Genomic DNA, 25543 nt, shown 5'->3' with positions numbered 1-25543 from the left:
GTCTCTGCCCAGGCAAACCGGGATGCAGTGATCAGCCGAGCGCCAGACCAGCAGGATGACCGAGCTGTCAGCCTCCGGGATGCTTCTGCAGTCTACGACCTTCTCAGTATCACGCTGGGCAGAAGAGGGCAGTATGTCATGCTTTCTGAGGTACCCCCTCCCGGCTTCTGCTGAAACTGCCATTTGAAACGTGCAATCAAAGCCCCTCTTTGCACCAGCTTGTCAGGGAGGGTGAAAATGAAGCACACTAGTTGGCAATTAGTAGAAACAGCTACAGACCTATGGCAGCACAGGCCAGAAATGTACACAGAACTGTTTGAAACATTAAAATAATTTATATGTAGGCACTTGAACAAAGTGGCCGTCATCTGAAGTGACAGTGTATGCTAGCAAGCCCCATTAACTGGGAAGAGGAAAATGATGTCATAAAAAAATCCAAAAATCACCTGGGCCCTGGGCCACAACAGATTGTTTCCCCTGTTTTGATTAGTGAGCCAAGCAGTAGTCTTGACAAAAGATATTTTCAAAAACAAAACAAAAAAAAGTCTGATGTTTCTCCGAACATTTATTTCTCAGTGCTTGGAGAGAGCCATGAAGTTTGCATTTGATGAATTTCACCTCTGGTACCAGCTTGCCTTGTCCATGGTGGCTTGTGGAAAGGTAAGGTTCAAACCAAAGGACTTAAAAAGGCCACATTTTCTTCTGGTAGAGTGTATCTAGCTTGCTTGTTTGAATGTGCACAGTCATGTATTTTGTGGGGGTAGGTGCCACCAGACAGCTATGTGGAAGGACAGTACTCTCCTTTTAGGCTGTGATGACACTTTGTGATCAGGTGTGTGCATCTGATATTGAGTACTGTTCTTTCCATGTAGTGTTTGCTTCTCATTATCAAGAAGAAAACAGATTTTGTTCATAGCTGTGAATTGAAAAGCATTATACAGCATTATACAGTTGTCCATTCTCTGCAGATTCAACATAAGTGTGCTTAATATAAGAAAGATGTCTAAAACTGTCATCAACTCATTGTATGTCTTCAGGCAGTTGACTTAACCTCTCTTTAAGCTATGGTTTTTCCATCTGATCAAGGAAATGCTTTTTCATAGAGAGCTTGCAAGGATTAATATTTTTGAAGTGCTTGGTGCAAAAGATACTGTAGAAAAAGAAACGATGTGCGAATGTTTGCATGGACATGTTTTGGCTTAAGTTTTTTTTTAAATTACTGTAGTATTTGTTAAAGTTACCAGTTAACCACTGAGATGGCTGAAGTCTGGTTGTGAAAGGTAGGCAGATGTGGCAGCAGCTTTCCTTTATTAGTCTTAAAAGAGCAGACTTCCTGCAAGAAACATGAATGGTACAAAATTTAGCCTGTTCGTTTTGGGGGTCCCTGCCTACACTTTCAGAAGGTGTGAGCAAAGTAATGCCGTGCAGTGGTAGACCACTTAATATTCCTATATTTTGTGCCCATGGCGTATAGAGGAATCCATGTGGAACTGGGCAGAGACCACCAACTAGCAGTCATCTGTCAAATTGTAACTACTGCTGTCCTCTGATGGCTGTAAGCTGAGCTGGAAACCCTGGCTTTGGTGTGGAAATGGGAGATGCATATACAGGGTAATGCTCTTCCAAAGAAGTTGTCATCTTGTGATGTATAAGTGGCAGCAAAGCTTGGAAGATGTCTGAACGGATTCCTTCACTTCTGTGAGCATAGGCAAAGCCTTATCTTGGAAGACTGTCTGTTGTTATGCATTATACTCCAAGAAAATGGCAGAACAACAAGAGAAAGTCTAATAAAGAGCATCAAGGATGGCTAAGGGTGTAGTAAGCAGGGTATAGTAAGTAGGACTGTGGAAAGATTGAAAGAATTTATTTTTTTTACCTTAAAGGGGAGAAAAAAGTCCAAGAGAGAAACAAGTTTTCAAGAGCTCCTAGAAGAAGGGGTTAATTTTGTCTGTGGTGGGTAGGACAGGACATGATGGCTTCCAGTTGCAGCAACACAAGTTCATGTTTCCTTTTAAGAGGCAAAGAAGGAGAGTGGTAGACTGGAAAAAGATTGCCTGTAGAGGTTGTGTGGAGCCTGTGTCACTGGGGTTCTGTGTGACACCCTAGGCAAGTATCGGTCAGTGGTGATCCCACTGTGAGGCACCAGGGGTGTACTTGGTGGGACCTTGCAAACTCTGACTGTTCTGGGACTTCACAGTTATCTTGTAAATCAGCTAGATCAGTTATAATCAAAAGGAGACATCAAAACTTTGACAAAGCATGTTAGATCAGCAGGGAGCTGAAGGGAGATGTATAGTGAGAAAGAGGTTCACAGATTCCTTTAGGAGTTCAGTACAAGCATTTCAAAATCCAATTCCAAGTATGAAAATGATGGCTAGACTCAATCATGTATAGGGAAACGTGAAGCTACTGGTGGAATACTTAAACAATGAGCTTGGTGCCATGGTGCTAATACCTAGCACTGGCCTGTGTCAGGTGGGGAGTTTACAAGTCAGGTCCAGCTCCCCTTGGCATTCAGCTGGAGTTAACACGTTGCTGCCCTCTGTGCCTTTTGCAAATCCTCTGGATACCTGATCTCTTGATACTGAGGACAACAATGGCTAGATAGACCATAATGGAAAGGTGGGGTATCTTCCCATAAACACAGGACTTGTCTGGGAGCTTTATTGGCTTTACAGGTTGTGTAACCCGTTTCTCAACAGCAGACAAGGCTGTAACTCTAGTAATCTGCCGGGGAGCAGATCTAAATTTTTAACTGCTGATGATTGAGAGAGTGAGTGTGTTCAGAGAGTAATTGTGGTTCAATCTTAGGTTAGTATGAAGGAGAGAAATGGGGCCAATCTTTAGCTTCTAACAATTTGCGTGAGAACTCTGTCCTTGTCCTTATATGTTTTCATACCTCTTCACCTTCCCTAGAAGTTAATTAATATTTGGTACTTCAGAGGAAGAAAGACCAGCACAAGTGTCTGTATCTCTGTAACTGTCCTATCTTTTCAGGTTTTCAAGTATGTCACGTCTTTTTGCCTGTACTTTAAATATTTACAATCTAAAATGGCCCGATCTTGCTTATTCATGTAAAAGCTCTAAATGTTCTGAGCCCTATATGGGGCAGAGGGAATTCCCTTACCCAACAATCCCATCTGTGCAGTATTTCACTTCTAATCCCAAAGTATTCCCTGAGGATTCCTGTCGTATACTCTGCAATGCGTCATCTTGCTAATGGGAGATGTGGCATACATTTTTATATTGCTTCGCAGCTTGATAGCAGGACAGAGTTCATTTAAAAGTAAGTGCTCCAGTGTAGCAGAAAGAACTGATGAGAAAACAGTGTGGTCTGTCTAGACTGCAGAATGCAAAATAGACTTGAGCTTTTATAGGTAAAAGATCTGTTTTCACCTGTCTCAGTCACAGCCAATTCCTGATCTCATTTCTTGGTAATGAAATCTCACATCCTGCAGCGTTACTTGTTCTGCAGTACAGCAAATCATGCTCATAAATCCTGTGTACGACAGGAACAGTTTTATCAACCTGTAAATGCTGGAAACTTGGGGGGTGTCTGGTTGGTTGTTTTTTTTTTTAAAACCATGTTTTTAGGATTTGCAAACTCTGACCTTCTTAAGTGCTGTAAAATCCTATTTTGCCCTCTATTCTACACTGCATTTGACTAGTGTTACTTTTATTTTGTATTTTCATCTTCTTCAGGTTAAGTCAATCAAGTTGAATTTCAAACTCTCTTCTTCCTCTACCAGCCAAAAAATTGCCAAATGGTCACTGTCGTTTTCCCAAGTGATCAGTCTGAATGTCAAGCCAGCCACCTAGGCTTATTACTGTATGTAGGCTTGAGTTTACACATTATTCTAAAAAGCATGTGTCTTAACGGAAATAGGCACATCACTTCAGTAAGTTCTTACAGAGCAAGCAAGGCCTTAGGGCTTCATAAAATAGTGAATGAAAAAGCTCAGAGAAGCTTAACCTTCCTGTCTGTCTTCTATCCACTTAAGCAGTGGAAATAATGGAATGACAGCAATTAGGCTTTCCTGTGCTTCTTAACAACTTGCATAATGAGAAAGATGGTGTGGTCTGGTTGTTTTTTAACCCATTCTTGGGAATGCATGTATACCAAGCTGTATATTTTCTGAACAAAAGGACCATGTTTGTTTAAATAATTAAAATCCACCATGAAATTTGAAATACTTTTGTAGGCAATTTTAGATGAAATGCTGGGAAAGCCTAGACAATGTCAGAGACATAGCGAGAGATGTCTTGGGTTATCAAGTGCCGTTCTGGATAGGCAAGAGAAAGGTTTAAATCAGTCTAATGCAGCACCCCTGTACTTCTGAACCGGTGCTGGAAAACTGACTGCTGCACTCTTCACAGCTGCTTTAAGTTGCTTCTGCTGGTAATAACCTTTGTGATGTGGTAATACAGCCAGAGGCTCAGTGGGCATAGCAGATCCCTGGCTCTGCTGCCGTGCATAGACAGGCTGGAGTCTGAGTGGCCAGTAGTGTGATAGCCGGGTGCCATCTGGCAGAGTCCTTGGGCAATGAGATGAGCCACTGTCCTGCTGCCAGAGTAGAATGAGTGCAGTAGGGTTGCATCTGCTTGTCTTAAGATTTTGAAAAAGTGACCTGTGTTCAGCAGAATGGGGAAAGGAAGGACCAAACATGTACAGAGTAGAGAAGACACTGTAGTCTTCACAGTAGTGAAGAGAGAGACAGCTGTTCAGGGCAGACTTTCCTCTGCTGCTGCTTTTCAGGTAAACAGTTTCCACTGGAGGTTGTGGAGATTACCAGCACACAGCACTCCTGCAGACTAGAGTAGCTCTACTGACGTATCTAGTTAGAGGCAAAATTGTCATAGTGTCCAGATGATGTATTACAAGCACAAGGGATGTGAAATAGGGTCCCTGTGCACTTACAAGCATTTCCCTGGCCTCAGACCAGTTGGATCAGTTACATGTTCCCTTGTTCAGATTTCTGTTCCCTTCCACACCTAACAGCCTCACATGGGACCCAGCCTGGGTGTCCCAACGTGTCACTGGAGCTCTCTGGGAATAGAGACTCAGAAGTGCATCGTGGGATTGGGCTCTAGCTTAAATTGACAGTACTTCAGAAAGTCTTTAGATCTGCATCATGTCTTTTTTACCTGTCATACTGCTTAAGGGAAAGATAAACTGATAAAATATGGGCCTTGAACAATGTGAGGCAACACTGATGCCTCTCTTCTACCTACCAACCAAGGAGACAAGATTAGTATTTAGTGACAATGATGTGCCATTTTCCTAAGGGTAGTGAGGGAGGAATTCTTCAAGGATAGGTGTGAAATTATTCTGTGAACACTGAGTCTACTTAGTCTAAAAGTGCTGGGTACCCTAATTGAGCCATTCAACTCGCAGCAGTATTACACTGATCTCTCATGCCCAGTAGATGTATATTATTGTTATTAGTGTATGCAATGCATAAAACCATTTTCATGCTCATATGTAATGTTTCTGCCAAAAAAACCCTGCCACGACACAACTCGGTTAGTGAATTAAAAGCTTTAGGATGTGTGTTTCTTGAGAGGAGGAGGGGGAGGGATACAGTCTCAGGCCAGCTGAGGGATGTCGGGAGCATCTGCTTAGGAGAGGAGAGGATGATCTGCTCTTACCCCTCACCCTGTATTTAAGGGATGAAGCGCAGCAAAAAGTGCATAAAGGAAGAACTCAGAAGCAATTGAAAGGGCTGTGGGGAAAAGCCTCTGTGAGAGCCCAACAGAGCTGGAAGCGGTTACCTGGAGGCAAGGGGTATGCTCAGCAGGCCTTGTGCTGGAATTGCTGATGGTGGTTAGGGGTTCCTAGGGTGCCTCGCACACAGCTGTACAGCCTCTCTCGTCCAGGGTTGACAGAACATCATCAGCCCAGTGCTTGCCTTTAGGACAGCAATTGCATGAGTTTAGGAAGAACTGCATCATTGCTGATCCTCCTCCAGCCCCTGCTAGCCCACACTGAGGACACCATAGGGACAACGGTCAACATTACCATACAGATAAGATAGGTTGGCAGTAGGAGGATTTAAGCTCCAAGCATGGCACCTTGCAAAACTAGGCAGATAAAGCTGCTTTCAACTACGCAAACTGCTCCTCTGCTCTTACCCCTTATGTTTATTCATCTTTAAGGCAAAGAGGAAGAAAGAGTCATGCTTGTCTACCTGAATGGTTTTCTTAATAACATAATGCTTCAGGAGGTGTCTGGTGTTATACAAAGGGAAATAATCACATCCTTCTTGGCATCTCATTCAGCCATTTTTCTGGGAGAGTAGGCTCCAGCTCTTCCCCAAGCCAGTCTTGCAGTGTCACTGTGCTCCCCTTGGCTGCTCAGCAGTTGGAGATACTGCAGCCCTGCCCAGGGCTTGTGCTGGCAGCATTTTTAGGGTTTTGAAACCAGTCTTACACAGACATGCACTCTGATTTTGGAGCCCTTTGCAAGTTGCTGATACATACTGGTCATAGCCAAATAATGACAAGCTAATGTCTGAGCTGCTCATATGTGTTGCACACAAAAAAAGGAATAATTCCCCTTATTTAAACAGTGCAGCAAAAGCAGATGTCTCTAACAGCTTCAAGGAGCTTCAAATTTGACTCCACCATGCCTGTACTGCCAACATACAGCTTTCCAGAAGGTTAGAAGGAAAGTTATAAATATATTTGATACATAATTCTGCAGTAACAGCAGACGAATTTTATGATTTAGGCTGTTCTTCTGGTGGTTGCCTTGCAAAAGCTTAGGCTGGTTGCTAGGCAACTGGCAAAAAAAAAAGTACGTTCCTCTGCGTTGCAGGCAGGAACCCTGGGAGCAGCAGAAGCCTCAGATGGCTCCTTAAATAGCACTGCTGGGGAATGAAAGTTAAAATATTGAACATTCATTGGTTAAAGATCCTGTTACAAAGGTCAGCTATCTAAGGGATAGTCAATAGTTTGGTTTCCTTTGGTGCAAAGGAAAGATTAGAAAGGGGTGTGCTTCTGTGCTTTAGATAGTACAAAAAAAATGGAAATTTCCAAAGACGCCTGACTGTCAAGCAGAATACCTAGGTGGGCTATATAATTGCCTTCAGGCTTAACTCTCTTTTCTTGACAGAAAGTGTGAAGTGGGGTGTTTGTCACATTAGCAAGGACAAATTTATGCTTATAGATATTAGAATTTAAGAGGTACTTTTAAAAGTGAGTATTTGAAGCTGCTGAACTCCAGTGCTCTAATTTGCTAAACACAAGGTAAAAGAAAAGGGAAGAATTGGTCCCTGTGTTGAGAGAAATAAATGTCTTAGGGAAATAATGTTCATGCGGAGGGATTTGCAGAAATCTAGAAATTCAGTGAAAAGCTAACACCAGAACAACTAATTCCAGAGTTCTCAATTGCTGGCTCACTCTGTCATCTCCCAGTATTGGTTCAAGGTCACTTATAGCTAGATGGCTGTGAATCCCAGGATACAGGGAATACTAATTCTTGCATAATGATGAAAGACTTTCCCCTCCCCTCCCCCCCTTCCCCACAATCCCTTTGAAATAGTGCAGTTTTTAAAATCAGACAGGATGATGCTAGAAATGAAGCAGTACTAATTGTGGAGATTCATCTGTGTACTAAACTGCCAGGTGAATGGGAAATGAGGCTGTCTACCTTAAGGAACATTTTTCCCTTTGGCTGAAAAGTGTTACCAAAGAAGGTTTTTGGAACCTTTGCAAGAGAAGAGCAACTGTTTATGGTGTGTCAAGTCTGCCTGGCATGATTTACTGTCTGGAAATTCTTCTTCCTTTTACTTACATTTGTGGTTTCTTTATCTTCTAAATATGAAACTAATTTCTGACATCCTTCTTTTGTTGCTTTGGTATGGTGGGAGAGAAGGGGAGGGGAAAGAATGGAAATTGTGTTGGAGTGAGCTTGGCAAACCAGCATTTGGGCAGCATGTATGCATTTACCATAAGTGATGGCAAGATCTGTTGAGCCTTTTGGAAAAGTAAGAAAGAGAATTAACTGTAGACTATTCTTCATTTTGTACTGCTCATGTGCAAGCATTGTTGAGGAGTATGCTTGCATGCTTCATTATATAATTAGTAAATGGGGAATGGGAGTTGTGTTTTGTATTTGGATAGAAGTTTTTCTTTACGTTTTACTCCCTTTATAGGATTCAAAGCCATGGCTGCTGTAATTACATAGGGGGTGGTCTCCTTTCCATCCTTCTTCCCCATAACTTCCTTGTGATTTCTTGCTGCAGATTGAGAAGTGTCATGTCCCCCCCTGCCCCGATACTGGGTGTGGTACATAGAGCTCTTTCAGAGGTCTGTATCGAAAGCAGCCATTTGTCAGTATTGCTTGCTACTTCCCAGAAACTGCCTTTTCTAATTTTCTTTTCATATATTATTGTGGAGCATGTTTGCGCTCTCTGCAGAAGAAAAATACTGTATGCAAGTGGATTAGGTGAGGAAAAAATGACAGACAAAATCAGCTTCCTATAGATGCTGGATTTAAATATGAAACAGTAGTGTCACCTCCTTTCCCCATTTCCATTGCAAAAAGCACAAAGTTGTTGGTATGTAAGGGATGGAGATGCCCAACTCAGGTAAGTGAAGTTCTAAAGTTCCTTACACAGTTCACCTATTTTTATTTTTTTTTGGTGGCTGAACATTCCCATTAAAGCACTGTTTTCACTCCATAACCTGATTTGAGCTCTGTGCTTTGTTGGTCATAACAAAGGAAGGATGGTCATGAATCTCCTTAAACCTGGTGAGAATCCCAAGGCTGAGAACTCCTACATTAGACCTCCCATAAACAAAGTTGAAACCCCCGTGAGGCAGCTGTTGGCAAGCTTGCCATTTCTTTAAACCATGTGTTTGGGGGGATTTAAAAGCCTTTTTCCCAAAGAGAAGCCAAATGAGACCCAGAGGCAAATCCCTAGCTTTCTGAAATCCTTGGGAACTGGTTCCAGTGCAGTCATTATCATCCAACAATTAGCAAGCTAAACCGACAGAACTTAAACCCTGGCTTGAATTTTGTTGTGAGCCCCTCTGAAGCTTGGAATTGTGAGTAGGAAGCATGCACGCACTTGGAGTTCAAGTTCTGCTCTTCTCAAAACATGCCTCACCAATAAATCTAATTATTATTGCCTTGCAGTGAATCTCACAAACAATGCGCTTGGCTGCCTGGTGCACCCACGCTAAGTGAAAGAATATGTACATTTTAATTATCAGATTATTTCAGTGTTACATAAACACTGTTTCATATTAAATATTTTTACAAACCAATGACATCTGTATTCAATACTGAATGGATGATATTCGTTCCCTGCCATGTAATTAATATTTTTGAAACACCTCATACCAGTCATACCAGTCTCCCCTAAGTAAGGTCACTGTGGGAGTGGGATATTCTTTCTCCCATCATTCCTTGGCTAACATTTTGATCATCTGTATATAATTTCTGATGAATTAAGTTTTCAAAGTGAAATTATTTAGATCTCTTAAATTTTTAAAATGCAGCTGGGGAGAAGGGCTTCATGCCACCATGTTTCAAAAACCACTTCTGCTCCATATGTTTAATTGCAAACTTTATAAACTTTAAAGTGACATAGCTTTGTAAATGTTTCAGAAGCAGTGTGGAAACAGCGGCTCTTGCTCTGTAAATCCATGTTCAGAAACTCCCGAGTGCATGTGATCAAGTGACTCCACACGTGAGGTGTTTGGGTGTAGGCACAGGGTGGGACTTTCTGCTTTGCAGCATTCAGTAGTCACTGTGTTCTGCAGTTGCCTCCTGAACAGATTCAGGACAGACATGAGAAGTGCTCTATGGTTTAAGGCTATTGGAGGCTGCAGGGTTGTCTTGTCCCAAGGACCAGCCTGACTCAGTAGACAGGCTGCAGACAGGTTGGGAGTGGAGGTCAAAAGGAACTGGCAAGGAGCTGGGTTGTATCACTTCTCTTCTGGTGTAGACCCTGGAAGGACCTACAGCTGTGGCCCAAAATAGGACGGGCCTCTCACTGCTCTGGTTTGTGCTAGTGCTGGCTGTGCTGGCTTGTGGGGTACCTGTCACCAGCTCCCAGATGCCTCCTGCGTTTCCTGCAGTCACGCTGCTGATGGGAAGCTGAGAAATCACCACTGGCTTCGGTTTCTATCTGTTTCTGAAAGCTTTGACACCGAACAGTGTGTGGTCTTTTACATACCTGACCTTTTCAGTTCACTTTCACATGGTGAGATGACAAGGGTTGCGGGGGGTTCAGCGGCAGCTACGCTGACCGGCAAGGTACATGTTGTCCTGCTTACTCTTTGGGTATCTCTTGACTGGAAGCCCCTGTGGGGCTGGAATATAGGCAGCAGGGCAGGAAGATGATGTGCCAGGCTAGGACCCTTACAGGGTTATGCCTGCGTTTCCAACATGTCCAGCAGTGCTACTGAGAATTCTGCAGGCAGCATTCTGTCAGAGAGGAATAAGATGCCATTAAAACCTGAGACTCTACTTGTTCTGAACAAATAGGTGTCAGGGAGGTTCATTCTGAGGGATGCTAGTCACCTTGTGACAGCAGAGCACAATAATGTGTTTCTTCGTGTACCTCAGAGTTGAATTACCCAAGTCTTTGTTTTTGAGAGTTTAAGCTCTAGGACGAGGTTTATTGATTCCCATCTTTACCCTGAGACAAGCTTGCTTCTGGCTTTAGTCAAATTGTGCGTTTGGAATTGTAAAATAACAAGCATTTCCTTAATTTTATTGATGATACCTGATGCTCTATGTAGGTGGGAGCAGACTGGAGAACGTAGGGCATGCTGTTGCTCTTCTTCAGACCACACAGCAGGTACCCAAGCTTTTCAAACAAGTGGGTTTGCGCTCTGTTGCTGCGGAGCTCACGTCTTTGGTTACAAAACCCATCTTTGCATTAGCATGGGCAGGGCTGCTTTACATCTGGTTTTCCCTTTTCCAGGCTCCCTTCCAAGCAAATTCCTATCCAGGCTTTTGAATCCCATAGCAAGAAGAGGACCTCCAGTTTCGTGGAGAAAGGAGGCAGCAGGTGCAGCCCGCTTTGGTGTGGTGCGAGGGAGGGGAAGTGCTGGTGGCTGGTGGGAGCATGAAGCTGCGGTGCAGGGCTGCACGAGATCGGAGCAGACACCAGACCCAGCCACCTGTGCTGGTCAGAGCTCTGGTGGGGAGAGCCCCTGGGGGTCAGGAGGAGATGCCCAGGACCTGATAAGAGTAGTAGTTAGTATGACTCTGCAAGCTGCCATTGCTGCTCTCCTGTAATATGGAGAGGCCATGATTAATGTGCTTGTGAGAGGCCTGTGTGTGTCTTGGGACTGTGTGGAAGAGTTGGGAGGAATGGGGCATGTAAGGAGAAATTCTGAGAGGAGAAAACTTCCCCTTGAGCTCAAGGGATGAGAGAGTTTGGGGGTATCACGGGTCAGCAGTGAGGAGGGTTGGAAACATGAAAGAAACTGTGGTTCGGGTGGAGTGGGCTGGAGGACTGTGGCAGGGCAACCCTGCCACCTCCTCATTGGCTGACCAGACCTCACCAGGATCTCGGAGCTTTCCTCGTTCCCCTTTAAACCTACTGAAATGTGGCAGCCATGAATATGTGCTGTAAAAAGCAATGTTTATGGAGCGTATTGAATCAAAAGGGCTATGTAACTGCTAATCTTCATAAACGTCATTCATTAATGGTAACCTAACACCAGGAAGACAGCAAGAGTTTTATGGGCTTTCTTTTTAACACATGCTACTTGGACCACCCTCTGAACAGTGTATTGCTCTGCAGTTGCTTGCTCCACCCTTTGTATGGTGGGATCCCAGTTGTATGTTCTGGAACTGGAGAAGACACAAAACAATCTACATAGTAGACTACTTTAGATACACAAACCTCTCTCTGAGTAGAGTTGGCCTAAAATGTTCCTGTACTGTAGGATAAGCTCTTTATGATCTTTTCTGGCTTACTGGAGAATGGTTGTGTGCAAGGAAAACTGTAGCAGCGTTCTTGTGAATTGGGAGGGCAGAGTTAAAATAACCAGTGTGTTAACAGCTGAGGAAAACTGTTTCTTGTAAAGTGCACAGCCAGGGCTGGTTCTTTGGCATGTTCCCTCTGAGCGTGGGAAGAGTGTGTGTTTGTGTGCGCATGTGCGCACACATGTGTCTGTGTGTGGAGGTGGGAATAAAGTTGCTAACTTGTTGCTGACATTGATTCCTTACTTCATAGCACTTCTTTGTACATTTCACTGAATTATCTTGCTTGGACTCTTAACAGCATTGTCTAATCAGCCTTTTTTATTTCCTCCTCCTCTCTCCCCCCCCTCCTCCTCCTCCAGTCAGCATATGCTGTGTCAGTGCTCAGAGAGTGTGCTAAACTGCGACCTACAGATCCCACCGTTCCTCTTCTGGCTGCCAAGGTCTGCATTGGGCCGCTGCACTGGGTAAGCAAGCTGATGCAATTCTTGTGATCTAAGGGATCAGGTACGGCAGTGACAGTGCCACCATGTAGTTGCAGTGGGGAGAGAGAGAATCCCTGTTAAAAATCATGCATGCATGTGTGCCTTTTAAAAAAAAAAAATGAAAATCCCAGCAAGAAATTCTGCGGTGAGTCACTGAAATGTGTTTTGCTGGCACATTAAACAAAGGAGGAGGGGGGAAAGCCATAATAGCTGTTCTGGGGACTGCTTCTTCAACTGAGTGTTGAGTTGAATGGGCCACTCGTGTAACCCCTGGAAGACAAAAGTTAATAGATGTTAAGTGGACTGTTAGACAGTTCAGGTCTGCTGGATGACTTGGTCCTTTGTTCTTGAAGTTGCTGTGTCAGTGTTTTCTGTTCTGCATGTGTTAATATATACCCCAGAAGCAGAGTGGGAGTGGAAGTCTGTGCCTGTGAAATTCTGATTATCCCAAGGAGCAAAAACATCTGTCAGTCTTTTGCTGCTTGGTTTAATTACTTGAATGGCAGCCTGCTGATTTCACCTGTCCTCACCACGAGGTGTCCCTGCAGTCAATGAAGGATTATAATTGCTACTACAAGTAAAACAAAGGTGCAGGAAAACATGAAAGAAAATACCAGAAGAATCTGCCCAGATTTTGGTGAAAAGTTGTAGGAGCTAGATCTGCTGTTGTTGTGTCCCCCTACCCTCTGCCTCCCCATCCTCTACATCCCTGTCTGGTGAAAAGTTGGTATTCAGCTAAGCTTAATTGAGTTGTATCAGTTTACACACTGCAGTGGTGTCAGCAAGGAGATCTGGTTATGTATGTTTTTGAATTAATTATACTGTTTGAACTATAATGGTTCAACTTACATGTGAGTCAGCAAAACCTGGCAATTGTCTTGTTCTAGGAAAAATCTTTCAGGTCTTGAAGGAATCCTTGCTGAACTACTCAACCTACCCGTTTTCTATATAGAGAAGTCCACTATACTTCTCTATATAGAGAAGCTTTAACGGAGTCACTCTGCCAAACATTGGGTCATTGATGTGTGTTGAGGTGAAAGGATGAGTAAGAAAAGAAATGGCATAGAATCTCTTTTCTTTCATGGTGTTTATGCAGCTCTCACTATTGAGGAATAAATTTCAGATGGTGCCATTAAAGTCTGCTGACTGTGATGGATGAGGAGTTGAATGTGAAATTATGAGCCGAAATTGAAGATGCTGCTGTGCCAGGAAATGATCAGAGTCAGGATTTGTCCTTCTCATTGGTGCTTCTCCCCAAAGTCTCTTTGAATCTGCTAGCACAGCTAGCATATAAAAAATACCTTGTTATAGAGATACTTAGAAAAGATGGTGAGACTGTAATTCAGTCCCAACTCTGTCCTCAGACAATCTAGTATATCCAGACTTCTCATACATGGCAGAGCTGATAAAGTACAGTCTAACCCTGAAAAATAGGAGAAAGAAGGAAAAAATGATCTGGTTTTGATTATTGCAAAGTAAGAGGGTTCTTTCCTTTGTCTACTACTTTTTAATTGTGTGAAACACTTTTCAGTGTTATTCAGTCAGACCCTGGCTCAGAACTGGGATGCAATGTGAAATACAAACATGATTTCACAAGGGGGTAATTTTACTGCATTTATCTAGAGTGCAACCTTATGAACTAAAACCAAATTAAAAATAGGCTTCTCCCCTCTTCCTTTCACTCAGTGGCTTATGCTCTACCCTGATACCAGACTTGATGGTATAGAAGAGTTTTAATTAAGGGGAGTTAGAGGAAAATCAGAGCATATTTTAAAAGAACTGAATTGATGGATTCCCACATCTCATAGTCAAAGGGATGCTTCTGATATTACTGGCAAACTCCTGTGCCTAATAAAGACCTTCCTGCTTAGCAGAGCTGTTTTTCTAAATGTCATCCTTACAGTAATTATTTGCATTTAAATTACATAGCAATCAAATCAGAATTGAATCATTTAAACTGGAAGTGAACAAGCTGATCAATGCCAGTATAAATAGAAAGGAGGATAGACATGGCACGGGAACAGTCTAATGGACAAATATTAACAGTTGCAAATACGCAAATATATCTTGCTTTTCAGAACACATAAAATATGATTAATTTCTCAATTAGGAAATATATCTATGTACTTGATTGCTGGCTAGGCAGGAAAAGGGTAAAATCAGATCACCATTTATCCAAATGAAACAACTAATTTATATGTCCTGCATCTGTCTACTATGTGCTTTTGGTGCAGAATTGTACTCAGTTTGTATATGGTCCATGGACAAGCAGTACTTTAATCTCATTTCAGTTACTAGCAATAAAAAAACTCAAAACCATTTATGCAGCTGGATAATTACAGAATGACATGAGGAGCACAGAACGGTTTCTTTCCTGATTAATCTAGTGGTCATTTAAAGCATTTTGCTGGCTTTGTACACGGCACACTTAAGAATCAGGGAAACAAAAAATTCATTGAAATGTAACATAGTGATTTACAACATGGAGGATGCACATCTATGAAAGAATGTCTCAATGCAGAACAAAACAAAGTAAAGAACATGCATACATTCATACTGTGTCATGCAAATCAATGTATAACAGAGCCTGATGTGGAAAAGAACTAAATGCCCCCAGCTTCTGTTGTGACAGTATGACCAGATTATTAGCTGATGGAAAATGGCACAACTCCACTGGCATATTACCGGCACCATGCTGGCTTACATCAGGAGATGATCTGCCCCATCGACCACTGGCTTTCAGGATTGGGTCTGCAGTAAATAGCTGAGTGATATAAACAATATTTTGGTTACCTTTTTCAGAATTGCAGGTTTTCACAAATTAAAAAAAAAAAAAGTAGAGTGAACAGTAAATCAGTACTTCATTAATTCTAAAGCTTGTGTCAGTTGTCTTGGAGGACCAGAAATGCTCCAAAAATAGTGCACCTATATAGACCACGCTTGTCTGGTCAGGATGCGGTTGGACCTGTGCTTAATAAAGCTCATAAGATACAAAAGTTTTTGGCAAAGTTGGAGCTTTTATACTGTGTCTAGCCCATTACACAGGTGTTTTGCACATCTTTGTAGAGAGCTCAGTTACTTTTGAGGCATCATGCTGCCTAGCCTTCCAGTTTGCCAGGGTTTCAGCACAACAGTTTGCTGAACTCACATATGAATGATTGTAGCAAGTGAACACAAAGCCCATTTGTGTTTAGCCAGCTGTCTTTTAGCTTTCCAGAATGCACTATAAAGTTTTTGACTATTGCAGTTGAGTGTTGTTTTAAATTTTCATAGGAGAGTTGATGTAGCTTACAGTGGAATATGTATATACTGAGGTTGTTCTGCCTTGGTCCACTATAAATTCAGAGTTCCACTTATTAAAAGGCTTGCTGCAATTTCCGCTTTCACTCCTGGCAAGGCCTCAGCTGAATGCTCACTTGCCTATTTTGGCAGTGACTTTGAGTTGCAGCATGAGTTGTTGTTTTTAACATTTTAATAGTACAGTACCATTAATTTCACTACTAATCTAGGTTCTCCAGGACCCTGTAATGGAATGTGTTGTGAAAATACTAAAACCAGAACTTCTGCCTACAGGCAAGCGTTAAATACTGAATTTCTCCATTTTTAGGAGCTTTAGTTAAAGGCATTTAGGGTTACTATGATGCTTTCTTGTGCCTTTTACTCCATTGATTCCAATGGAGGCATGTTGAAGACTTTGTAAATACATATAGAGACAAATGGACTGTAGTCTTAGGATAGGCTTGGATCTTCTAGGACTCTGGTCTGACAGAGTAGGAGGACATGAGGCATGTTCTTACTATTTTATTACCCCATAGTAGATACAGTAGAAATAGTGTTGTGCTAAATTTGTGTAGCACCAAATGATACCAGTATTATCAGCTACCATGAGCTTTTGAAGGTACTTCACCCCATGGGAAAAGCAGCAGCGCAAGATGGTGTTGTGCCTCTCAGACGTTTCCCTCATTTCTTTTAACTCACCATTCTTAGTGTGCGCAGTGACGTGCTCTGCTCCAGCACTTTGCTGGGAAGGCAGAGATCATGCCATCAGTCAGGGAAAGGGAGAAGACAGTGAGGTCGGGCCAGGCCAGACCATGCATGGAGTCATAAAAAGTGAGTAAGACATACCATGAGGTCAATACATCGCGGGAGGGGGGAAGGTTGGCAGGATGTAGATTTAGAGCTGCATGCTTCTGAGGTAACAGCTTATCATTCATTACTTTCACAGACCACTTAATCCGAGGGTGCTTCTCTCTCCTGTCCGTTGTTGACCCTGTCACTATAGATAATAAATGCTGTGCATGTGCTTGTACCCAGTCACCCAGAAGCCCTGGAGTCGCATGGAAATGCTTAGGTCTTACTGCAGTATGAATAATATTGAAAGATCAAATCTAGTCCCATTATCGGAGTTATTCTGCCTGCTGAGTGGACACTCTAGAGGACTCACATCGCTAGGGCAAGAGGCTACAGAGAAAACAGTGAATGGTAAGGAGCTGCTAGAGATTTCTTCCATCTTTAAAAAACATTCTTGTTTACATCATAGCTACTGTTACTGGGGCAATTCCAAGGGTTTTAGACATCAAAAATGACCAAGAATTTTGCCTCTATACATCTCCCCTGTGAAGAAACCACTCTTGCTACAGTGGAGGAAAGGCCCAAGTATTCAGAAGTGCTTGGGGGCTAAGCTTACATGCAGAGTAAGTTGATGGGCTTAGCACTGGTGATGCATGGAGAAAATCCTGACTAGACCAACAACAGAAAGCACAGAAATTTTTTTTTCTTGACATATGTAACATGATTTGCTTTGTATGCTGTAAACAGCTGTGGCACAAAACCTTTCCATTATACTGTGCCTTATTGGCCACTTTTTTCCTATGCATTTTTCCTCTTCTCATTCTCTTTTCCCAATATTTAATCTTTTCTCCTCTTTGAATTAGTCTCTATATTTCTATATTTTCATTATACAACCCAGTATAATGAAAAGGTTAAGAAGAGGTCCATCCAACTCGTTAATATCATGTAATTTTGCTTAGATACCCTTTCTGTAGGATTTGGGTCTCTTACGTGCTTGCGTATCACTCAGTCTCACTGGTGTCCAAACTCCCCTGCTTCACTAACCTTGTCTGCTGTGCTAAGTCCAGTGTGACTTGATGTGTTTCCTGCCCCCTCCCTTGTGCACTCTTCTCTTTTGGCGCAGTGAGATGCCATTTCCATGCTGCTGTACATCATCAATTTGCTTGTCCTCAATTGTTCTAAACCCATGCTGGTGAGAACTGCAGCTCCCACTCACGGTCCTGGAGGGTGTTGATTCAGTGGGGTAGGGCATGAGCTTTTCTAAAAACAAGCTGGGTGGCAGTTGGAAATCAGCTGGGTGGCGATAGGCCAGGGGACAGCACCTGCTGTTCCCCACTCCCTTGTCAGTATGCCCCCAGGCTTGGCTCGAGCACACACCAAAGCCTGCGGTCAAATAACAAGGGTGACTGGAACAGCCACTCTCTGTTTCAGGGAAAACATCCCTCAGGGTTACACAGCTGACAACTGTTCCTTTTCCATCAGAGATGATGGAGGGGGTGGAAGGGGGCAAAAAAACCCACAACCACCCCACAGTATTACAGTCTTATCAGTGTCAGCTCACAATTTGGCAGTCTGTCTCTTACCAGGTGCCAGGTGTGTGCTTGTTTCTGGTGGTGGAGAGGTTGCTTAGCTAGTGCTTCCAGGTGCTGCCTGACTGTTTATACAGCTTGAGTTCAAAATACAAGAAGTTCCTTTTAGGTTTTTTCCCCCCACACCTGCTTTCTGAGCTTTCTTCTGTGCAGGTCTTCGAGGCAGGGAACCTCTCCCTGTAACCTGTGGTGCTGCCCTTCTCTCCACCAGCTATTCAGTGCAAGGTATGCTGAAGAATGGAAGGACAGTAAGGGCCAAATCAGAGGTATATTTGTGTGGCTTTGAGACTGGTTTTTGCTTGCTTCTGAGACAATAGCAAGTAGTGATTCTAGGGAAACTGAATTTGAGCTGTTACCGGCGCTCTTGATGTCCAAAGAAATATCTTTTCCGTGATGTTTGGAGCTGCCGTCGGCGCTGCTAGTGACCAGGTAACAGCAGTATGCTGTGCATTTCCTAATCACAAAGTGACACTGTGCAGTGCCTGCTGTGGAGGAGGACATCCTGTGGCATCCTGTGAGATAGAGCTTACTAACAAGGGCCTATAAGTTGCCACAAGAAGTTTTGAACCGTGTTCCTTGCCCTTCCAATGCAGTGTTGTGTCACCTTAAGATTGGAGTCATCCTCTGAAGTGCATGAACCATTTAGGTTCCCTTCATATTAAGGCTGGCCCCTGGCTGTGCAGTAGCAGTGGGAATGGATGTCTTGATTCTTCTGATAAAGCTTTCTGACACTTAGATCACTACTGTGTACTTCAAGCTCAAAACTTCTGGGAGTCCCACAGGGTGAGACTTCACGTACCCAACACCACATGGGGAGAGGGGAAAGGGGGAGCAGCTCCTGCTGCTTCAGGTCATGTGGCAGCATGCAGGAGCTGCAGCTGGGAATGTTGTATCTGGTGGGATTCCGGAGGGGTTGATGCCTCATTTGGAGGCCTTCTCCCCTCTCTTTCCCATTGCTGCAGCACAGAGTGGAGACATCTCATATGCTTAAGAACCCCCATGGACACGGATTTAGTGGCAGATCACAGTTCAGGCTCACTACTTGTCCCTCACTCGGGTGTATGGAGAGGGAGTTTTCATCCAGACTGCAATCCGGTAGTCCTTGCAATTTAGTTGGTAGCCCCAAGTATGCCCCAAGGGGGTTATTCCTGTTTCAGTTAGCAGTTTCCAGATTCATAGTTGACTAGGCGATCAGCAAGACTGGTGCACTGGAGAGTTGAAACCTCCCAGTGGGTGACATGAGTGAAAAGTTTGGCTTTTCACACTTGCCCAGAATGATTGAAGAGTAGGAGAACGGGAGAAGATGGGGCAGATGGCAGCCACAGCAGGGCTGGCAGGGGAAGTGACTGAGTGGTGTAAGAAGGAAAAGTCTGTGCTCTTATAAACAGAACCAGCTGTGCTGGAGTTTGCAAGGCCACTTACATTCAAAGCAGCCTTCAGCTGACCGAAGCTGGCATTCATGAGAATCTTTGTGGCTGGTCAAAGTGCCATTAGTGTTTAGTATGAATAAATGTTTACAACAGCCATTCTGGAAAGTTGTGGTTTTAATTATTCATACAATACATTACTCTGACACTCACAGGTGGCCCTGGATAACTGGCAGGCAAGAAAGCTGAATGGTGTGCTGCTGATTTATGCAGCATAGGCCAGCAGTCAGAGACTGGAAACACCATCAGGTGACCATTCATAGAAACAATGGAGCAAAATCTCTCCAATTTTAAATGTCTCCATTTCAACTCCAAACCTTTCATTTAATCTCTTTTTTTCATACGCTCTACCCACCCCTACCCTTGTTCACTAGTCATTAGAATTCCTTGTATAGCTCTTTTCTTCATCTAATGGAGACTTCTTGGACAAAAGTGTGTGTGGGGAGGAGAAGAGAAACAATGAAAAAAGAGAGTGGGAATGTAGCTGTTTATTGTGGCAAAAGAGGTGCATAATTAATTTTCTGGCTGCAGAGATTTCATGTCTTACATAAAAGTTCCTTAGAGCTGAAAAATTTATTTATTGTTTCATGGGAAGGGTTTTGTTGGTGGTGGTTTTCTTTTGGCTTTAGTTTTTTGTTTGGTTGGTTTTTTTTCCTGTGTGGCAAGTCATGGGACATTTTCTTCTTCCATTGTCCTAGGCTTTGGACCACAACACGCTTCAGTATGTGTCAAGGAAGTCAATAGGGCTACTGACAGGATTAAGAAATTTCCTGGAGCAAATTTGAGTCTTCCTTGTATGATCGGAGTTTAAAGGGTCTCATCTGAGCATCACTGAAGTTATTAAAACTATTTCCAGTGTTTTCAGTAGACTTTGGATTATGCTGTTAGACAGTCCTTGCAGTTTAGTTAGTGGCCCCAAGTTATGCCCCAAGAGGGTATTCCTGTTTCAGTTAGTAGTTTCGAGATTCACAGTTGACTAGGCAATCAGCAAGACTGTAATGCTTTCAGGGAAGAGTTTGATGGTAAAATATACATTGGTCACTGGTCTGACTGATCTAAGGTTTCAGAAATTTGGGAACTGTTGGTCTACATCTAGTTTGAATTGTATGGCCTCAGGGAGCTGTACAAGTGAGGAAAAGACCCAGGCAGTGGAGACTGCTTCTTCCCTTGCACTTTTCAGCCTTTCTTCATGCTTACATTAACAGTAAATTTCTTCTTATGTTTGATATGATCTAATAAATACCAGGTCCTTTGTTTATGGAGATGTTAGTTAATGTCACCTGAATGTCTTCAAGTGATATAACTAGGAGGCCAATTGACAGAATAGTATATCAAGTCAAATAGGTTCTGTTCGTAGGTAGCATATTAACAGACCACTGCAGAAGGGGCGTTTCTGGTCTGCTGGTATGTTGTTTTGCTTCCAGTTCATTACAGGTGACTCCTTTTAGATGTTAAGGAACTATGAGGTGCTATAGTCTGACAAAGCTGAGTATTAAGAGAGCGTGTTTCAGTTATGCCTGCAGTACTTGCATCTAAAACAGTTGGATTTCAAAAATCTATTTCCTCAAAATTAAACCCCATCCCAGAAAGTCAGTTGTCATATAATAAAAGTTTCCAAAAGGAGGACTTTTTGGATAATGTTCTTGATTAGGGATGACTCTGATTATTATTGACAGGATCTGCAGACTATCTTGTACAGAAATGAGGTCTTCTGTAGGCTCTGGGTCTTTCAAGCAATACTTAACAGCTTTTGCCTTTACTTCTCCATCCTATACCTTTCCAGATATGTACAGTCTAGAAGTCTTAGTCTTTTCTACTTATAATGGGTGAGTGATGTTAGTGAAAATTAAACGTTAGACATGAGGAACACTCTGTTCTGTAATCAAATATTCAAATTCTATTTTGTTTTAAATTATCATTAACTCAGATTTTGAAGATACTCAAGCTTTATATTTTCGTTAGATTTAGATCTGTGTGGTCAGCTAGAAAAGGAAGGTGGGGGAGAGCAGTCTGTATTGTAGTAGAAGAGACCGGCTTATGTATTTCACCATTTTGGAGTCCAATCCTGAGAGGTCATGACTGCTTTCTCTTCCCATTATAATCTGTAATAAAATGCATTTTCCAGGAAATTGTCTTTGTACAAGATGCAAAATGTGGCTAGTGCAGCATGAGCTGCTAAGGTAGTGTGGTATTTCAGATCAAAATTTGTGTCCTGAATTTGCTGCCTCCTTCTTGTGGCAGCAGAATTGCAAGCAGCAGCTGAACTTGGCTTGCAGTGAAGTGCTTTCTTGTTTTACTCTTGTAACATTTTGAAAGGAAGTAAAATTTGCTAATGTTTGAAAACGAAAACATTGTACAGCAAAACTAGATGGTCAACTTGTTAGACCTTTCAATGTACTGCTAGGATAGTATATAAGTAGTCAGTTGGTTCAACATTTGTATTTAAGGTTGCACGATTGAAGCGTGCCTGAAGGGAAATATAAAAATAAAATAGTGTTCTTCGTTAACCTTAAACATCTGGAAATAGTTTGGGGTAGAAACCAAAACTTGTCTCAAAAATGTGCATGTGCACCAAGGTCTGCTCATCTGATCTTCTGCATCTTCCTTTCTATGAGTGTTTACTGTGATCACTGAAAGCCCTTGTATGAATGGCTCTCGGATCACTTACAGGTAAGTTTAATGGGATAATCTTATTGAAGCAAGTATAGAGGAAATGCCTGTAAGTCTCAGCCTACCTTTTTTGCAGCTGGAAGAAGGAGAACACTTTGCTAAAATGGTGATAGACCTGGGTGAGGATGCTGGAGAGTCCCTAGCAAAGGGTTACCTGGCACTGGGCCTGACATACAGTCTTCAGGCTACTGATGGTGAGTTACCCTGTTTGTCAAATGTGTTGTATGGAGAGCATCTGTTCAAAGCCTTCAGTGCAAGCAATGGAAATTTATTAGAAACTCTTAGTGTTGACTGGATGTGAAAAACAATCAGATTGCAAGACAAATGGGGACTGTTCACTTGCTCAGAGAGCTGTCTTCTGTGGTAATAAAAAGTGAAATTTTTAGGGAAAGGTAGAAATGCAAATCATTACTTAGGAGGTGATAATCTGACTGCAGCCAACAATGCTTGGTGTATTTTACTTGAATATTTGTAATACATTTCTTTCACCTATTTACACAACAAAAAGTCAAACTTTCCATCTATTTTCATATTTTTGTCACCCACTCGTAAATCACAAGAAGAAATACAATCCAAGAACCGGAGTCAGAAATGCCTGACTTCAGTTCCTGGCGTGATACTGATTCCCCACAGAGATTCAACCTCTCTGTGATGTCGTTTCTTTCTCTGCTTAGAAGTAAACAAGATAAAAATATCTACCTCACTGGTACATGTGGATGTTGACTAGATAGAGACAACTGAATATAAGAAGTATTTTATTTTAATGCTGCTTGTTTGGGTTTTGAATGACTGGACAATGGACTCCTGCAGATTTGGTGCTTGGTAGCCAGAAGGGCTTGAAGTCCCAGTGTTTGGGAGAGTTTTAGCTCTGACCTTCATCAAGCTCACAGGTGGGAACAGTCTTTGTTTCTTCTACAACTTGTAACATAGGTAGAAGGCCTGCTAACATAGTGTCTTTGAATAATTGCTGAGCTAGTGTGTTTCCTAATCAATTTGGCAGTCCTGCCCACATGCCAGCAAGGGCTTTTCTGTCAGATGGGTCCCACAGAAACAAATCGACTTCTTCCAGCAAATGAGCCTGAAACAAAGCTAAAGTGATGGTATTGTATCATAGAAGTATGCTGGCCTTGCAAGTTACACCAGAATTCTGCAAGGCATGTGTATGAGGAAGTGGCCTGTGCTCTTCAGTAGTGCAAGTCGGTGTATTTTTTCAGCCAGCCATATCTGATCAGCTGTTCTGAGAACTGATTTCCAACATGGAGGCTAACAGGCACTATAGCTCTCTTCAGTTCTACATTTCTCTGCCTCAGAATAGGTTCCCTTAGAAAGTTCATGTCAAGAAACACATGTCCTTCCTAGCCTGAACTTTCTCATATATATATATATATATTTTTTTTTTTAAGTTCATTAAACATGGAGTTCTGCTTAACAGCCTAGATTTTTAGGGCATTTTGCCTAGATTTTGTTTAAACTGTCCCTAAAGCTATACAAGATCCCAGAGACTATTTTCAGAGATAGAAGGTTTTCTAGCCCATTATGATCTATTTGTTATCCTCAGTATGGAAAGAAGGTGGTTTCTAAAGAATGGAGTTGTAGAAGCATGTGCTGTATTCTGGCTCTAAAAATACTTTGGTGCGGCAAAATGTGAGTTGAAAACTTTTCTTCTGGAAGAGAAGTCTTCTCAGTTTTCAAGAGATTAGTTCAGGTGTTGTAATAACATCCTTTTTAATTTAAAAGAAACAGTCTTCACAACAGTTGCCTTGGATTTTTTTTCCAGATTAGCATCTGATTTATGTTGTGAAATAGTGGACTGTCTGCCTTCTCTTTGTATCTCTAGCTTTTAAGTCAATAGTCAGTTATTTGAGGGAAATCTGAAGAGTATATTTCCATCTTTCAGGTTTTAATAAAATGTATTAGGTCCTTCAAAAGCATACTTGTGATGATCGTGAATATGGAATAGCATTTTACTAGAAAATGTCAAATTTGCACTAACAAGACATTTTTCATTAGGGTTGTTTAAAAAATAGCTTATCACAGTGAGGAAGTAAGGGTAGAACATGTTGAAAGGAAGAGAGCAACTCCCCTGTGTAATCCTGCCTCATACTGTCAATCTTGTTTATCATTGTGTTTATACCAGTTCATAGTGACATATGCAGACACACGGTCAAATATCTGTGTATATACATGATTTCCATATCTTTCCACTTGAGCTGACTTTCAGTGAGTCAGCATTTTCGATGGTAGCTAAGTGTTTCAGAGACATTTGACCAATTGCCTTATAAAGTTTACAGCATTGTATCAAGATGCCTTCCATCTAGGGTTAGGCTTTCTTATTTAATATATCCTTTTAGTAAATATTTCTCCTCCTGTGCGAAAGAGGCACTGAGGACTTGTATTAAAGCATTTTCCTTGTGACCTGCAAAAAGCACTTGCTAAAAAACTGAGTCAGAAGAGAGAATCCTACTGAATGACAATTTAAAGAACTTGTAAAGTGACTTCTTATCAAATGCTCCCACAACTATTAGATTTACTCCTGGATGAAATAAGACTTCCTGAAACTTATGCTGGGTAGCAGTTATGTGTAGCTTCCTTGTTCTTAATGTCTAATTACATGTTTCTTGAAATAAGTCTCACTGAAGTAGCTGAAAGATGTGTCCTCAGAAGAAGTCATTGCCACTTTTGCCTCACTCTTAGAAACACAAATCTCTTGTTCGTACAGAATATCCATCTATTGCTATGCTGTTTTCTGCAGAACTGTTCCCAATGGGTCAATGTCAACAGTAGACCTTTCTTTTCCTCTTGTAGTTCCAGTTTTGACATAAGCTGTATTGTCAACTTTGCCTCCCTTAGGTCTGATGAAGAATCCACTGAAGACAGGGGAAGGTGAGATGAATTTAACAAAGTCTAAAGAGGAAAGACCAGGTTGAGAATGCATCATGAAATACAAGTGCTCTTACCTAACTTCACCACCTCACATCTTGTGAAATCTTAGTAGATTTAACAGACCCTCATTCTTTCAGAGATGAGAGTGTGTGCCATATCTCTGTTTTCATTTAGAAATCCCCATGGATCGGGGACTGAATTGGAAACTTTTTGTATCTGTCCTTGTGGATTTTATAAATAATCAGTATACTGACAGCACTGGTTAATGTTAAAAAAAAAAAAAAATTAGACATTGCTTATTAGTGGACAAACCCATCATTTTTGCTTCTGGAGATAACAGTCAACACATGCAATCTTTAATTATAATTCTGTGTGCTAAAACTGTACACCTTGCTGTATTACGTGTCTTAACACAAGGAGACTTTTTTTGAAACACATTGATATGTGCAAAAGGGTGCATGCACATTG

The 25543-nt window shown here is 42.1% G+C and overlaps 1 protein-coding gene across 9 annotated transcripts in view; it reads left to right on the top strand.

Annotated features, from left to right (window-relative positions):
• TTC7A (tetratricopeptide repeat domain 7A) overlaps nt 1-25543 on the top strand; it is a 179686-nt gene that overhangs the window by 44904 nt on the left and 109239 nt on the right. For 6 of the 9 annotated variants that reach the window (XM_074863528.1, XM_074863529.1, XM_074863523.1 and 3 more), the window contains 5 exons: nt 13-150; nt 577-660; nt 12313-12417; nt 22269-22386; nt 25043-25075. In XM_074863528.1, coding sequence (XP_074719629.1) covers nt 13-150; nt 577-660; nt 12313-12417; nt 22269-22386; nt 25043-25075 — 478 coding nt within the window. The remainder of the gene's footprint in view (nt 1-12; nt 151-576; nt 661-12312; nt 12418-22268; nt 22387-25042; nt 25076-25543) is intronic. The other 3 variants (XM_074863526.1, XM_074863525.1, XM_074863527.1) reach the window with 3 other exon arrangements.

The sequence above is a fragment of the Strix uralensis genome, chromosome 3 (genome assembly GCF_047716275.1).
Source record: "Strix uralensis isolate ZFMK-TIS-50842 chromosome 3, bStrUra1, whole genome shotgun sequence".
NCBI lineage: Eukaryota > Metazoa > Chordata > Aves > Strigiformes > Strigidae > Strix > Strix uralensis.
This window is presented reverse-complemented; position numbering and strand designations above follow the sequence as displayed.